Source organism: Neomonachus schauinslandi, chromosome 3 (genome assembly GCF_002201575.2).
Source record: "Neomonachus schauinslandi chromosome 3, ASM220157v2, whole genome shotgun sequence".
Classification (NCBI taxonomy): domain Eukaryota; kingdom Metazoa; phylum Chordata; class Mammalia; order Carnivora; family Phocidae; genus Neomonachus; species Neomonachus schauinslandi.
The window spans coordinates 145,614,815-145,633,085 of NC_058405.1; the positions used below are offsets into that span (position 1 = coordinate 145,614,815).

At 35.6% G+C, this 18,271-nt stretch overlaps 1 protein-coding gene across 1 annotated transcript in view; it reads left to right on the forward strand.

Annotated features, from left to right (window-relative positions):
- Positions 1 to 18,271, forward strand: part of FSIP2 (fibrous sheath interacting protein 2) — a 107,872-nt gene that overhangs the window by 18,830 nt on the left and 70,771 nt on the right. Inside the window, 5 exon segments of the mRNA XM_044913354.1 lie at positions 1,234 to 1,323; positions 11,817 to 11,929; positions 12,732 to 12,774; positions 14,164 to 14,270; positions 16,318 to 16,381. Coding sequence (XP_044769289.1) covers positions 1,234 to 1,323; positions 11,817 to 11,929; positions 12,732 to 12,774; positions 14,164 to 14,270; positions 16,318 to 16,381 — 417 coding nt within the window.

Consider the following 18,271-nt stretch of genomic DNA (forward strand, 5'->3'; position numbering starts at 1 on the left):
GTCCCTTCCCTGATGCTACCAGTCTGTAAGTTGGTGCCCGGTCCCCAGCGTGGGAGGCTTTCATGCTCCAGTGGTGCAGAATCCCTGAGGCTCCCTCCCCCTTCCATTTATCTTCCAATGTCTGCCCACCTAATCATGGCTCCCTGCATCACACGTCAAAATCAACTGCCAGCGATATTCTGTTTGTAGAGATCCAGATCTATCTTCTTACATCTCAGGCTGATTTCATGGGTGTTCAGAATGGTCTGGTAGATAAAGCCAGCTCACTTCAGGGGACTGGTTGGAGTAGGGTCCCCTACTCCTCTGCCATCTTTTTTTTCCCCTCAGAACCCCTCTTTTTTTTTAAGATTTTATTTATTTATTTGACAGAGAGAGAGCACAAGTAGGCAGAGCAGCAGGCAGAGGAAGAAGCAGGCTCTCCACTGAGCAGGGAGCCCGATGTGGGGCTTGATCCCAGGACCCTGGGATCATGACCTGAGCCAAAGGCAGCTGCTTAACCAACTGAGCCACCCAGGTGCCCCAGAACCCCTCTTTTGAAGAGGATGTAAATGAATTTATATTATCAAGGTGACAGAAGAATATCTATTTTACAAATGAAATTGAATTGTACTTCCAAGTAACATTGTCATCTTCCACTAAGTAGACATTTTTTCAGAGAGACAGAGAGAATGAGAGAGGAAGGGTGAATTTGGTCCAGTGGGGAGATAGATCACTCTCACATTTTATATCTCTAATGAAAACATCTCTAATGAAAGTGTAATTGAGTACACTTGATGTGAGGAGCCTTTGCCCTCCTTAAATGATTAGAAACAGGAAATACAATTACCCCTATCACAAAGGAGGAGTATGTATACAGTTGCTTATGCCAGGCTGGGAGGCACATCCAAGAACTCCAATAGTCACTGTGGGCTAGTGGGTTTCAAGCCAGTAGCTATGTTGGTATGCACCCCCACAAATAGGAAATGACATGTTACAGTTGGTCTCTATGTAGCTTTCCTCTCTACCAGAAGAAAATTCTGTCCTTCCAAGTATATCTTTTAACTTGAAGGATAATATTTCAAGAGTAATTGTCTTCCCATTTCACATCTCTCCATTTTTTCCAATGCCTCCCCACAGTACCACATACAAATTAGCATAAGGCTCACTTCTTCTTGGGCATGAAGAAATAGTCTATCTTGGGTAATTCTTTCATCACTATTATTAAAAATACATGTTTTATTACATTTCTTTAAGCTTATTATCCAAAGAAGAAAAAGAAGACTTATGATAATGAAAACTTAATTTACACTGTTGGTGACCAGACAGCAAGTAAAGGAGCATATGGTAATTGAATATTTTAATAAGAAATACTAAGTAGTAATTTGGGGAAAGACTGAGATAGCATCTTTTGCTTAAATGCTTTTAATGCCTTAAATCTTCTGTTTTCAGTTGTCAAATGACTGATTTAGAGTGATGCTTACCAATAATGACACAATCTCTCTTGCTTTCAGAATTTGATCTCTAGTTACTGATTTTGTGTTCTAAACTTAACATTATGTCATCACTTTAGAAAAATCAAATGAAGAGTCTATTGCTGTTAAAGAAACGGTATATGAAACCCAACAAATTGCAAAATAGTTTTAATAATGCTCAAAATTATTTTAGAAAACTCTGAGGTGGGTCAGAAATTAACTCCAAAGCCACTGTGAACCCTATTTATTATTTATCTCGTGCTGTGTTACTTGATATTGTCTATTAGGCTCGTTGGATTAAACCAGGAACCCAAATGACAGCATAAAACTCCCCCAAATAATATGCTATCAAAAGTATGAGACTGTTAAAAATTAAACAATATGAATCTCCTCCCACTATCAAGTTTCCAGGGAAAAATTAAAGTATAAAAGTTAAAATTCCTTTGGCCTTATCAGTTCAAATCTAAAGAAAAAAAAAGTCCAAAATCTTTCCTCCCTGATGAGGTAATTTGATTAATCTCATCAAGACTTAGAAACCTGGGGAGTGACAAGGATGCTTTAGTGGAAGCTGTCTTCCACTCTCAGGACCACTGAGGTAGAATTAATTCAACACTAAGCTTCATGGGTCCTATATTTAAAGTTCAAAGACATTTTTTTAAGACACCAGAGTTACTACAACATACAAAATTATGACAACACCAACCCCCCCCGCCCCACTAAATATAGACAATGAAACTAAATTCTCAGTTTCCAAAGCAGTTATCTCACACAGAGTGATCTTCTAAAACTCTAGTGTTTAATGCAACACAGACTGGTCTTACTGATGACAAAAATTCTAGTGCTATTAGGAGAGTATGGTAGATGGAAAATACTGTTTTCATTCTTACCAGGCTACCAGTCTGTGACAATTGTTCAGGGATCAAACCTGTAAATTTAATTAAGCATAGTTGGGAAACATTCCATTAAAAGATGAATTCTGAAACTCTACTGACACCTGTCTTGGGGTGAGAGGTCTTCACTCTAAGAGTGCCTTGTGAATCATTTTTTTGTGAATCTTAGAACTATACATCAGTGACATCACAAGTCATTGTATATTATTGGAAGTGCCTCTCTCTCCTAGTCATTGCAATCAAACTTTCTTACTTTTCATCATTGAACCCTGAGTATGAACTCTGTACAGTATCACAGCTTTTATAGTCCTATGGGTAATTTGCCCCACATTTTGTAGCTGGCAACTCTCCAATATGAGTTCTGAGCCCTGAATTCCCTGTATTTCTTGCTTCTGATCTTGTGTCTGTTTTCTTATTTCTCCCAAAAAGATCCTGAGGTGTTCACTTTGTTTTTTCAAATTATCTAAGGCAAAATGGGTTTTTTTTGTATAATTGCATCCAAACACATGTATGGATTTGTGTGATCTCTACCACAATCATGTAAGATTCAGTCATTACAATCACAACATCCCAAAACTTTCCTTTTGCTGTCATACATTCCTCCCTCCCACTAATAACGCTAGGTAACCACTGATTGTTCTTCATCACTATAGTTCTTTTCCCTTTGAAGCATGTCTTAGAAATAGAATCTTATAGTATTTGACATTTTGATAATGTCTTCTTTCATTCAGTGTTCGAAATTTCTTCAAGTTATTGCATGCATTGATAGTTTACTCCTTTTGAATCTCTGAGTAGTATTCCATTGTATGTATGCACCAGAATTTGTGTGTACATTCATCAGTTGAAGGAAATTTGGGTTATTTCCAGGTTTTGGTGATTATGAATAGAAAAATCAGAAGTATTTTTAGTCAGCTTTTTGTATAAATAAGGGATTGTTGAGTCATATGGTAAATATATGTTCAAGTTTATAAAGAGCTGTCCAACTGCTTTCCAGAATGCCTATAATATTTTGCATTCTCATCAGTAATGCATGAGAGATCCATTTGCTATGCAGTCCTGCTACCATTAGTATTTTCAGCAATTTTTAAAAAAGGTTTTATTTATTTATTTGGCAGAGAGAACAAGCACAAGCAGGGGGAGTGGTGGGCAGAGGGAGAAGCAGGCTCCCTGCTGAGCAAGGAGCCTGATGCAGGACTTGATCCCAGAACCACAGGATCATGACCTGAGCCGAAGGCAGATGTTTAACTAACTGAGCCATCCACACATTCCAGCAATTTTTTATTTTAGTCATTCTAATAGATGTAGTGGTATCTCATCGTGATTTTATTTGCATTTCCTTAATGGCTAATGATGATGACTATCTTTTCATATGTGTTTGCCTTTTGTAAACCCTGCTTGGTAAAGTATCTGTTGAAGTTTTTGCTCATTTTTAATTGGTTGGTTTTCTCACTGTTGAGTTTAAGGAGTTATTTATATATTATGAACACAAGTCTTTTTCAGATATGTGATTTGCAAATATTTTCTCTCAGTCTGTGATTTACCTTTTCATTTTCTGTTCCATTAATCAATTTATGTGTCTATCCCTTTGCCAATACTGCGCTATCTTAATTATTGTACCTTTTTACTGTCTTAAATTCAGGTAGTGTAATTCTACTAACTATTTTTCCCTCAAAATTTAAGGACTATTTTAATTAATTTGCCTTTTGCATATAAATTATATGATCAGCTTGTCTACAAAAATTATCCTGGGATTTTTGAATGAAGTACATTAAATCAATCTATAGATCATTTTGAGGAGAAAATAAATCTTTACAGGTCTTGGTCTTCCAATCCATAAACATAGTAACTCTTTCCGTTTCTTTAGTTGTACTTGATTTCTTTCATGTTTTTATAGTTTTCAGCATAGAGATCTTGTATATGTTGTGTTATATTTATACATAAGTACTTCATTTCTTTCATACTATTATACAGGACATTTTTAAAATTTGTTTTCCAGTTGTCCATAACTTTTTTTTAATTAATTAATTTATTTTAGAGAGAGAGTGCACAAGTCAGGGGAGGGGCAGAGGGAGAGGGAGGGAGAGAATCCCCAAGCAGACTCCCTGCTGAGTGCCAAGACAGATGTGGAGCTTGATCTCACTACCCTGAGATCACGACCTGAGCCAAAATCAAAAGTAGGACACTCAACTGACTCAGCAAGCACCCCTGTCCATGACTGTTGTTTTACTATGTCTCTTTGTACATTGTTATCTGGAACAACCCTAAAAAAAAAATCTGTACAAATTTGTGCCGAAAGCAGCTGCTTAACAGACTGAGCCACCCAGGCACCCCAAGATAAGGATTTTTTAAATGCATAGCAACAATACCATTATCACATGGCACAAATTTGTACAGATTTTTTTTTTAGGGTTGTTCCAGATAACAATGTACTAAGCTTTTCACAATCAACTATAAATAAATATTTAACCCTTTAAGTGGAATGTGAAAATTTTGCCACTATATATTACTCCTTATCCCTCTTCCCTTTGTTATAGTTGTCCTATGTATTACATCTACATACATCAAACATCCACTCAGAGAATGTAATAAGTTTTATTTTAAATAACTAAATAGAAGACTAGCCTATTATATTCACTCAGATAGTTACCATTTTGAATGCCTTTTAATTTCTGATATCCCAGGTTTCGTTCCAATATCATTTTTTTAGTCTATAGAACCTCCCTTAGAATCTCTTTTAGAACAGATTTTCTGGCACTGAATCATATTAATTTCCCTTCATCTAAGAATGTCTTTACCTTCATTCCTGAATGATAGTGTTTTCATTTGATATAGAATTGTAAGTTGACATTTTTTTTTCCCGAACTTGAAAACTGTTGTTCCATTTCATTGTGTTTCCATGGTTCGGATGAGATATGAGCCATATTTGAATTGTTGATCCTCTATAAGTAAGGTGACATTTTTCTCTGGTTGTTAAGATTTTTGGGGGTGGGAAATAGTTTTTAGCAGCTTGATTTTGATATGTCTTAGTGTGGATTTCTTTCTTTTTTTTTTTTTTCTGTTTTAAGGTTCACTGAATTTCCTTAAGCTGTAAGTTTATATATTTTGCCAAATTTCTTTAAAGCAGATTTCCTTCTCCCACAGAAAGAAATACTGTCCAAATCTGGTGATTGTCATAACCATTATTTTAAAATATATTTACTACATGAGTGTATACCCTTAATCTATATATACACATATAAACATAAATACCATTAAAATATTTTAATGTAACTTATATGCTGTTGTATCCAGTCTTATGTGACTTGCTTTTTACACCCAGCATTATATTTCAGAAGTTTTATCTCTGTGCTGCCTGACATTTTATTTTATTTCACAACTGATCTTATCCCATTGTGTGGATATACCACAATTTATACATTTGTTTTTCTGTTGAGGGAAGTATTTGTTATTTGAACAATATTGCCCTTAACATTCATATATATATGAACATTCATATATATATAAAAAATCTCATGGTACTCACAGAAAGGAGATTCTCTCGGGGTTATATGCCTAGATATGGGATTTCTGGGTCATGTTTCCTCTTCTGAGAAGTTATCTTTTCAAATCTCTTGTCCATTTTCCTACTGGGTTTTCTTTTTCCTGTGGATTTGAAAGATATTTAAAGCCATCCTAGACATTTGTCTATTATATACATATATATAGTATAAATAACTTCTTCTAATTTATAATTTTCTTCTATTCTTTCCTTTTATCTTTTGATGACAGAAGTTATGAATTCAATATGACTGATGTTAATTTTTTGTTTATTTACAGCAAATATTTCCAGTTTTGTTAATGGCTTTTTTTAGCTTTTCTTATTAAACACTTCAAAAATAAGTAAAAACCAGCAGTACCCTTAATGTGCTTATCATTCAGCTTCAACAACTCATGAATAATTTTGTTTTGTCTATGCCCTCAACCTCTCTCTGCTGCCTTGTTGTTCCAAAGCACATCCCATTAATATGAAAATAGGTATCTAAAAGATAAGGATTTTTTATCTTTTTTATTTTTATTTATTTATTATTTTAAAAGATTTTATTTATTTATTTGACAGAGAGAGAGCACAAGTAGACAGAGTGACAGGCAGATGGAGAGGGAGAAACAGGCTCTCCGCTGAGCAGGGAGCCAGATGTGGGGCTCGATCCCAAGACCCCAGGATCATGACCTGAGCCGAAAGCAGCCGCTTAACGGACTGAGCCACCCAGGTGCCCCAAGATAAGGATTTTTTAAATGCATAGCAACAATACCATTATCACATGGCACAAATAATCCTTTAATGTAATAAAATAAATCCCTATTCAACTTTCCAATGATCTCATAAATGTCACAAAAATACTTTGATGTTAGTTTGAATCTACATTGACATGCATTACAATAATTTGTTATGTCTCCCGAATCTTAATCTAATATGTTCTTCTTCCACATACCCTTCTCCCTCCCTCCCTGCCTCCTTTTATTAATGGTTTATTTGTTGAAGAAACTGAGTTGCTTGTCCTGTTGAGTTCCTCACAGACTGGACTTTTGCTGATTGTATCTGTATGTAAATAATGTATATTATTTCTTCTGTATTTCCTGTAAAGTATTAGTTAGATCTATACACTTTCAGGGGTTTTTTTTATTATTATTGAGGTATAATTGACATATAACATTATCTTAGTTTCAGGTATACAACATAATGATTTGATATTTGTATACACTGCAAAATGATCCCACAGTAAGTCTAGTTTCCCCCCTGTCACAGTATAAAGTTACATAATATGCAATACAATATTGTTGACTATAGTCACTGTGCTGTATATTACATTCCCATGACTTACTTATTTTGTGACTGGACATTTGTACATCCTGACCCACTTCTCCCATTCCTCACCCCCAACCCTACCCTGTCTGTCAACCACCAATCTGTTCTTTGCATTTGTGAGTTTGGTTTCATTTATCTGTTTTATTTTTTAGATTCCACAAATAAGTGAAATTACATGGTATTTGTCTTTCTCTGATTTCTTTCACTTAGCATAATACCTTTCCAATATATAAAATCGTGTCATTCACAAATAGTGACAGTTTTACTTCTTCCATTCCAATTTGGATTCCTGTTGTTTTTCTTTTTTTGCCTAATTGGCATCCCGGTAGGTACCTATAGGTCCTTTAATCTATTTTTTTGACCTTTTTTTTTCTTTTTGCTGCTCTGTTTGGGTGAGTTCCACTGACCTGTATTCCAGATCACTAGCCCTTCCTTCTGTTTCATCCAGTCTGCAGTTGAACCCCTATAGTGTCTTTTTCATTTCAGTTATTGTATTCTTCAGCCCTATGACTTAATGTTTGGCACTTTCTTGTATTTTCTCTCTCTTTGTTGATCTCTCTGTGTTCATCCATTCTTCTCTCAAGATCCATGAGCATCTTTATTACTATTACTTTGAACTCTTTATCAGGCAAATTACTTATCTTTGTTTTTAAAGTTTTCTTTGGGGGCTCTTCTTGTTCTTTAATTTGGAACACATTCCTCCATTTCCTAATTTCACTTGATTCTTTGCTTCTATGTATGAGGCAAAACATCTCTCTCTCCCAGTCTTAAGGGAGTGGTCAAAGAAAACTGGGGGTGTGTTTCACCTGTTGTCTGTGCAGCATCCTGCCAAGAACTGTCTCTCTGATTGCTTCAGTCCCCTGGGGCCCCAAAACACAGGGCCCCTTGGCCACCAGAGATAGGCATTCAAAGGGTATCTCTTGTGAACTATGTGTACTTGCTGGCTTTGGCAGGGCCACAGGGGAGTGTTGGGGCAGGCAAGCCCACCCACTGGCTTTAGTGGGGCAGAGCCATAGGAGCAGTGCTAACAGGGTAAAGAGAGTAAAAAATGGCATCTGGCATCGCCAGCACTTAGCAAGGTAGGAGAGTGTAAAAATAGCACCAACCAGCACCTCCTTCCCTGGAGAGAGTTGGAACAAACCTCTGCCCATCCAGCAAATGCTTTAAGAATAGCCAGTGGATCTCCTTTATGTATGGTCTAAGTGCTTTTCAGCCTGCTGCTTTTGTGCTGGGTCTCAGGATAAGTAGTCTGCGCACAAGCCCTTTAGGAACAGAGTTTCAGTTTCCCAATGCCCTTTGAATCTTCTAGACATAAGCCATGTTGATTTTTAAAGTCAAATGTTTGGGGGCTCATCTTTCCAGTGCAGGTCCCAAGGGTTAGGGGGCTCAAACTCAGGGATGTGCTCCATATTTGTGAAATCCCTCTAACCTGTGGGTTGCTGCACTGGGGGTGGGGTTTTCAGTTAGACCATGGCTCTGCCTCTCCTCTCAACCAGATGTGGCCTTTTTATCTCTCTTTTTCAGAGAGTTGTTCTAGATGTAGCTGGAGATTTAGTGTGTCCAAGGGAGAAGGTGAGGTCAGGGTCTTCTTATGCTGTCATTTTGCAGGTTCAGTTTCTCTAACAAGACTGATTCATAGATGGTGGTTAGTCTTTCCATCAGGTGGAATATAATATCTCCTTTTCTTTCTCTTTGTAATGTTAGCAGCCATTTATGTTCAAGGCCTAGATCCATGAATTAATTACAGGTTGCAAAGTTGGGATATTTTAATTCTATCATTCCTTCTTCATAGATTAACTGTAATACTTGTATAAAATAAACTTCCTCTTAACTACTATTTGGTTACAGTGTGGTACAGGATACTTCAGAAAAGCAGACTGATGCTTAATATTTTCCCATTATTTATCAGTTTTCAAAATAGTAAATTGTTTCAGTAGCATCCTCCAATAGTAAGCAACTAGTTTTGTTTTGTGTCATTATGAATTTATAGATTTAAATAAATTCAATGTGCTTCAATACAATTCTGTTACTATGTTTATTAATGCTGAAATTTTGATAGCTTTGCCCAGTGGGATCTCCTTTTAGGATAATTCTTGAGTCCTTTGTGACATAACCCTAATGATTTTTGATAGCTTCCTTGTTATCTGGGAAGACAGGCTTATTCAAGCTTATCTTGTACACATTCAATTGCTTCAACATCATTGAGTTTTAGTGGAATTTTTGCAAAGATAAAGTGAACATATATAGATGATAGGTATACAGACAGACCTATTTGTGGAAAGTCTCCTGTTTTATTTATCTATTTGTTCTTTTTTTTTTTTAATTTTTATTTTTTATTCTTATGTTAATCCCCATACATTACATCATTAGTTTTAGATGAAGTGTTCCATGATTCATTGTTTGTGCATAACACCCAGTGCTCCATGCAGAATGTGCCCTCCTCGATACCCACCACCAGGCTAACCCATCCTCCCACCCCCCTCCCCTCTAGAACCCTGTTTGTTTTTCAGAGTCCATTGTCTCTCATGGTTCGTCTATCCCTCCGATTTCCCCCGCTTCATTCTTCCCCTCCCGCTACCTTCTTCTTCTTTTTTTTTTTCTTAACATATATTGCATTATTTGTTTCAGAGGTACAGATCTGAGATTCATATGTGCTCTGGTAAGCATTGTGCAAGACTATCTATTTGTTCTTATGTGAATACAATGTTCTCTTAATTACTATAGCTTTATAATAAGTCTTGAAATTTGGCAGTTTGAGTTCTCTAACATTCGTGGTTCTTCTAGGCTGACTTGCTTATTATAGGGCCTTTATATCTCCATATAAATTTTAGAATGAGCTTTCTAGTTTCTACAACATAGTCTGCTGGGATTTACTTGGACTCACTTTTCATTTCCTTTTTCTTGCTGGCTAGCACCTCCAGGATACTGTTGAATAAAATGATGATTGTGTACATCTTAATCTTGTTCCAAAAACTTAAGGGAAAGTGATCAATATAAATTAGAGTATCAGCTCTAGAGATTTGAAGATAGCTTTTATCAGAGGAAGGACACATCCTCATATTCTTAGTTCACAAAGAGGTTTTATCATGAATGGTATTGAACTTTATCATATTTTCCTCTGCATCTTTCAGATAATCATCTAAATTTTCTTTTTTCTTTTAATGTTGTGAATCACTTTGACTTATTTTTAATGTTAAATGTTAAACCAGTCCTGCATTCTAGGGATTAATCTTACTCATTCATTATGCATTATCTTTATCTTATATTGTTGGATTCGATTTATTTTATTTATAATTTTTGTATCTTTGTTAGTGGGGGGATGTTGACGGAGGTTTTCTTTTCTTGTAATGTCTTTTAATGATTTTGGTATCAAGGTGATCTTGATCTCAAAGTATGAATTGAGAGAGAAGTTCATTCCTCTTCAATTTTCTGGAAGACTTTGTATGGAATTTGTGTGATTTCTTCCTTAGATAACAGATATAATTCAGAAATGAAGTCATTTGAGCCTGGAGCTTTCTTTCCGGATGTGTTTTTAACATATTCAATTTCTTTAATAGATATGTAGTTTTTCATATCAACTATTCATGAATGAGATTAGTTTGTGTTTTTCAAGGAATTTGTCATTTGTATATAAGTTTTTAAACTTAACTGCCATACATTTTTCATAATATTCCTTTGTTATTATTTTTAGTATTATCTATAGACTTTCGTCATGCTATTATCTCTAATTTTCCTGATGCTGAAAATTTGTGTCTTCTCTTTTTCCTGGTCAATCTGGCTTATCACTTTTATTGAAATTTTCAAAGAATCAGCTATTAGGCTCATTATTTTCTTTCTTTTTTCTATTTCTTTGATTTTCACTTTGATCTTTACTATTTTCTTTCTTCTGCTTACTAAATGTGGACAAGGATGTGAAAGAATTGAAACTCTGATGCACTGCTGAATGGTATGCAAAAGATATAGCCATTTTGGAAAACAGTGTGGTGTTTTTTTTGTTTTTTTTTTTAACTTTTTTTTTTTTAAGATTTTATTTATTTATTTGACAGAGAGCGAGACAGTGAGAGAGGGAACACAAGCAAGGGGAGTGGGAGAGGGAGAAGCAGGCTTCCTGCAGAGCAGGGAGCCCGATGTGGGGCTCGATCCCAGGACCCTGAGATCATGACCTGAGCCGAAGGCAGTTGCTTAACCAACTGAGCCACACAGGCGCCCCCAGTGTGGTGTTTTTTAAAAGTTAAACCTATACTTACCATATGATCCAGTCATTCCACTACTAGGGTATTTACCCATTAGAAATGAAAACTCATGTCCACACAGTGACTTGTACATGAAAGCTCATAAAGGTTTATTTGTGAGAGGCCAAAATGGAAACAACCCAAACAGTAGGTAAGTAGATAAAAAACTGTGATGTATCCATATAATAAAACACTTCTCAGGGGATGAAAAAAATTTAATGGTATTGGAAAAGTTATTTTGATTGCAGTGATAGCTTCAGAGTTGTAGACATATTTTAAAATTGAAAAAAAAACATTCAATTTAAATAAGTATAGTTTGTTGTATTTCAATTACCCTTCAGTAGGTTGTTAAAAACAACAACAACAACAACTATGGCGTTTCTCTCTCCTTTACTTTTAGGACCTGCAGCAAATGGTATTTATCAATCTTTAAGTAGTTCAAAGACTGTTGTCAAAAAACTAACAACTTCAGTTGGCCAGTCAGAAGTGCAAGTTAATGGTACTGAACAAAAGGTATAAAATTCGGTCTCAAATTTTTGAATGGTGATTTTTTATCTCATTAATTTTTGACTTCTATGTCCTATCTCCTTCACTAGCATAATACTGATTGGCTATGGATATTAGGGTCTATTCATGAGGCCATGTCTTTCCTTCAGAGTATTGAGTTACTATGTAATTTAGCAGAAACTAACCCAAGCATTTAGCAATTGCAATAATAATAGCTAAAATTTATTGAACATCTATTGTTGGCCAAGCCCTGTGCTGAACCAGAAGGAAGGGAAAATGAGGAAATTGGGACACATAAGATAAAAAGATGAATAAAATATAATCACTCCCCTTGAGGACCCATTGCCTGATGGGACAGACAGACACAGAAAAATGATATCACAATGAAATGATGTTCTCAAAATCAAAATAAAATTTTGATCAAAATTTTGAGAAATGTGTTTGCCTAGCTGTAAGCTGGATTGGTATGGGTTATATTTATTTCCCTTAAACAGATTGAGTGACTCTAAACTTTTAGAACCAACCATTGAATGGATTACTATGCCTTTAAACAAAATATAGAATACTAGAAAAGGAACAACTGTACATTGCTACATACTGAACTCAATTTTAAACTAATTAAATTTGAGATCCCTATTGAAGATATTCTAGAAGGTTGTTAATATATATTTTCCCTGAGACAATTTTCATTGAAAGTTAGGGCATAAATGGGGGAAAGTTTTTATAAATTTGGTTGACTGATAGAGGCAAAATTTCTTTTAGAAGTACAGTTGCTAATGAATGTTTTTCTCCTTAATGTACCATATAGAAAGATGGAGTAACTAGAAAATCAAGTGCTTTTGATGATAGAGGTAAGAAAGTGAAAAACAGTCAAACTTGTTATTTTGTTAATTTCATAATTATAGTTTTATCATATAGTTTTTGAAGTTGTTTTACTTGATTATAAAAACCATAGTTATTTTGGAAAGTACGGCATGGTATAAAATTATTTATGATTATAGATATTATAATTGGCTCATATATTTCAGTGATTGCTTGATGAGTATGGCTTTTGAATTTTGTGAAGTGTGGAAAGGTAGGGTCCCTGCGGTGGCTGTTTATAGTGCTACAGCACATTACTGATAAACTGGGATCCAGTAAGGTACACTACAGAGAACTGTCTCCAGGACGATCCCCATACTCCACGGCCTTCAGTTCTTCCATAGATAATACATCTTACTTCCCATCTCCCCTTCAGTGGACTACACATTAGCTAAATTTTTCTGTGCCTTGTTAGATTTCTGGAAGTCACTAAAAATACTCCCATGCATATCCTACATATATATACAGAAAATATTGGACACCTACATCCAGTGGCCAATGATCACCTTTAATTCAATAGAATATCAAACTCATCATCTTCCTGATTTTTCTTGTTTTCATCCAGACACAAAATGTGAGTTATCTTTGACTCTTCTTTTTTGTATTTGTGTCCCAGAGTTGCCACTTTCTGTCTAATCTACCTCCTTAATTTCTTTTGCCCTTTCCTATTTTTTCATTCCCACAGCTTCTATCCTTGTTTCCTTCATCTTTGACTATTTCAGTAATCTTCCTCCATTCTCCTCCTCCTCTTTTTTTTTTTTAAAGATTTTATTTATTTGACAGAGAGAGATACAGCTAGAGAGGGAACACAAGCAGAGGGGTGGGGGAGGGAGAAGCAGGCTTCCCGTGGAGCAGGGAGCCCGATGCGGGGCTCGATGCGGTGCTCGATCCCAGGACCCTGGAACCATGACCTGAGCCGAAGGCAGACGCTTAATGACTGAGCCACCCAGGCACCCCTCCTCCTCCTCTTTTTAATCCACCATAAATTTTACTGTGAAAGCATTCTTCCTAAAACACAGCTTTGGTTATTCCCCTATCCACATAGTGAGTTGGTCTTCCATTGCAGCCTGAATGAAATGAAAATAATTCTGGCAATGATCTGTGTTTAATTATAGGAATTAAGCTGGCATAATATTAAATAAATTAGGATTAGAGGTTAAGAATTTCAGACTTGTCTGAAAATTTGTAGCCAGTGAACATTTACAAAGGTCATGTTATTCTTGGAGATACTTCCTTAACTCAAATATATCCCTAATTGTGGTAATTCAGTGATTGTGGCAGCTCAGCAGAGAGAGCATTGGATCAAATATATTCATTAGCATTCACCCTTCTCCAGAAATATGATCTTCTCATATGTAAAATTATCTCTTTTTCTCTAGGAGCTGTAAACATCTTAGCTCAAAATTCAGTTATTTCACCTCAAATTTCACCCACAAGAAATTGTCCAAGATCTTCACAGTCTTATTTGGATCCTCCAAAAGATGAGGTATATAATATTTCTTTTGCTTCAAATGCAAGTAAAATAAATGAGATACAATCTTATGATCAGCATTGGTATAAAAATTTTCATTCATGAAGTGACCATACCAAACTGCTTCACTCCCTGAAATTAGTCATATCATAATAAAATTTTAATACTCCTAGGATAATCTTTCTAAATATAGGCTACAACACTGTAGTTCACAGTACATACCTGCAGCCTTCAGAGGAAGTATTAATTTGGCCTTTTATTGGGCTTTAACTAGTACTGATGGACTGTTTAGAGACAGTCATGCTATCTGTCCTCTTGGCTCTTGACTAGCCATCAGTTTTCTGCTATTGGAAAGTTACCAGCAAAAATTCAGGGTATGTCTTCTGATATAAATTAGATTTTTTTTTTTTTCTGTGAGTTGCCTACTTATTATAGATAGGAGTCAAAACCACATCATCCATTCCATTAGTAACACATTGTTAACTGTTCAACTGTGCTAAAGAGTTAACATGATTTGAAAATGGTAATTTATTAAGTTCTTTCCAAATGAATTCTACTTGATTAGGGTAGGAAGTGGCATAATTTTCTGTTTCTTCTAATGCATAATAATTGACAGACTGTGTAGTGCAGTTTTATTATAAACATTTTACAGTTCAGTGTTCTACTATGTCATTTTCCATTTTACGTATGCTAAGAGTCAAAAAAAAATTTCATACCAACTTCAATATTTAAAATCCTAATATTGCCCAACAGATTGCAAAAGCTATGTCCTTTACTAAAAAACAAACAAACAAACAAACAAAAAACTCCTGTAAAAACAGTATCTAAGTTTTATTACTGACTTTTTTTGGTTAATGTGTGTATTATTAAATTTGCCACCTATCTTGATCTCAAATGAGTACGAAATGTCCAAAAATTCCTAATTTATTATAAGAAATAGCATGGCCATTTTATTATACTAAATATTACACTCTGCTTCCAACATGTACCTAGCCTACCACTGTCAGAAAATGTATTTCTAGCGGTCTATGTTCAGCTCTCAGACCTGGGGGGCAAAAAAAAAAAAAGCCTATTTATTTCACTGGATTTGCCTCACTGAACATATTGAGTTCTTGAACAAGTCTAGAGAACCACATCCCTCTGTATTCAGAGAACCTGTTCTCTGCTCCAGCTCTACTTGAACTTTCCTCCTATTGTAGCTTTGTTAAAAAACACACCTATTCTTTTGTCCCACTGAGTTGATAAGCTTACTTACTAATCAGTGCATTCCACAGATAGTTAATTTTAGGATGCCAGTGAATACTACTGTGTAGGAAAGGGTTAACATAGCAGGCTTGAGACTGTTGTCAAGGTTGCCCTTTGGCTAGTGTTGGGGAAGTTAGCTTTTCTAACAGTCCCTAAGTGATAGGGAACTTTCCTGAGCTGAATGGATGGTGCACTATATTAATAGCAAATAATGTGATTTTTGCTGAACACCTGACTTCTTTTTAGGAGGTTAGAATTTTGATATGCACTAAGGCAGAGGGCGTCCTTATGACCAGCCTTCAATAAAGACTTTGAGTGCTGAGTTTCTAATGGATTTCTCTGGGCAGAAACACTGTACATGTTACTGCATTTTTTTTTTTTTTTACTTGCTAGAGGAGAGAACATGCTTAAGTGTGTCCTCTCACAGGAGGAGAGGGCATAAGAAAAACTATGCATGGATTTTTCCAGACTCAGCCTGTGTCTTTTCCCCTTCTTTATCCTTCAGTGTATTCTTTTACTGTAATAAATCTTAGATGTGAGTACAACTATATTCTGAGTCCCATGAGCCTTAGCAAATCACCAAATGTGTGGGCGGTCTTGTGGACCTCCCATGATACAACTGTGAACTTTTAAATTCTGTAAATAGATTTAACATAAACATCACAAAATGTGTGCATTTCTTAAAAACTGACAGTTAAGAGAAGCTCTCAAAATCTTAAATTTTTGTATTTTAAATATATAAGTAATAGTTGATGTTCAAATCCTGGAGGAAGAAAAATCCTTTGAGGATGTTTGTTTTGTTGTTTGGATTATGTAGAAGGAATTAAATGCTGATTGGAATGAAAGATCAAACAAGAGACCAAGCTACTTCTGTGAATCAGGTAAACATCAGTAACAGCTATTGAGTAAGTTATGCAATCTCTTAATTCACTTTTTCTACTAACATTTATTGAGCTCCTGCTTCATGCCTTGTATGGTGCTAAATATTCCTTGAATGTTTGGTACAAATCACCAGCAAAATATTTAACCTGGTCCCGGATCTCTTAGTGAGAAAAAATTTAAAACTACAGATTCAATTAAATTTGAAACTATGTATTTTCTGTTTCTTTTTGAGTTTGTTTTCACAAGTTACACTTTTCTTGTAAATTTATTCATCTAAATTTTCAAATTTCTTGGCATCAAGTAATCATATGTCCTATCCACATGGATCAGATTATCAGAAGGCAGTATGGCATAATAGGTAGGAACATATATCCTCGCAAGACTACTTAAATCGAATCCACACTCCAACACTAAAAATTTATGTCTGGCCAAGTTATTTAATTTCTCTGTTCTTTGGCTTTTCCAACTATAAAATGAGAATATTACCTAACCCAAATTCACTGCCCATCTCTGGAAAGGCCAATTAAGAAATGAGTTTTGATTAGAAAGGAATTTGAGCTTTATTCAGGAGGCCTGAAATCTGGAGAGAGGCAGTCTCTTGTCTGAGGTTTCTGCCTGGCCATAAGATTTTTAAAGGGGTTTAATCAGTTAAGGGAGTACAGTAGTCTGTGACATTTTTTTTATTACCTGCAGACTCAATGATGTCAGCTAGAGTTATCTCGGAGCTCAGAAGTTGTGCAAGAAGTTCTAGTTCTTTTGTGTCCAGGGTGGGGGTTGTGCAAGAAGTTCTAGTTCTTTTGTGTCCAGCGTGGGGGTTGTGCAAGAAGGTCTGGTTCCTTGGTACCCAGGGGTTGTGCAAGACTACTCTGTTTGTTCTGCAAAGGAGGGCAAGGTCTACAGATGCACAAAGGGAGGTCAGTAAAGTCATAGTGTGACCTTAAAAAAGAAAAACATTTTGCTAAAAGATTGTTGGGCTAATCAGAGTCCAGGTGGCTTCAAATAGGTTTCTGGCCTCTGTGGCCTGGGAATGTTCTGGTCCTTCATTCCCCAAGGCCAGTGGTCTGCAGATCTCAAAGGAAGTAAATTAGTTCTGTTACAGATCAAGAACCTTAGGTCAGTAAGCAAGGAGTGTGTTAACTTGAAGCAAGTTAACCTTTAAGACTCATTTGAGTGCTGTTACATGAACAGTAATAGTACATCATTCATATGATTCCTATGGCAATTCAGTAAGTTAATATTTGTAAAAGTGCTTAGAATAGTGTGTGGCACTTAATTGGTGATATGTAAGAGATTTTGAAATGTACTGTAAAACTTAATGTGCAATATTTTCATTTTTTTAAAATCCTATCTAAATTCCAATTTTGTGTTATTTTGTATTTATAGATTAGTTTTAAAATTTCAAGTATATTGGATTTCTAGTTTCCTTTTTGTTATTGATTTCCAATTTAATTGCTTTGTGGACTGACAGCATGGCCTTTATGATACCAGATTTTTGAAATATCTGCAAAATTGCCCTATTGGCTTAGCACACATGATTAATTTTGTACATGTTCTGTGTGGTTGAAAATAATAAATATTATCGGGGCGCCTGGGTGGCTCAGTTGGTTAAGCGACTGCCTTCGGCTCAGGTCATGATCCTGGAGTCCCTGGATTGAGTCCCGCATCGGGCTTCCTGCTCGGCAGGGAGTCTGCTTCGTCCTCAGACCCTATCCCCTCTCAGGTGTTCTCTCTCTCTCATTCTCTCTCTCTCAAATAAATAAATAAAATCTTTAAAAAAAAAAAAAAAGAAAGAAAATAATAAATATTATCAATTTGGTGGTGCCATGTTCTAAATATTTCCATTCAATCAAGATGTTGAATTGTGTAGTTCAAATATTCTATATACTTTT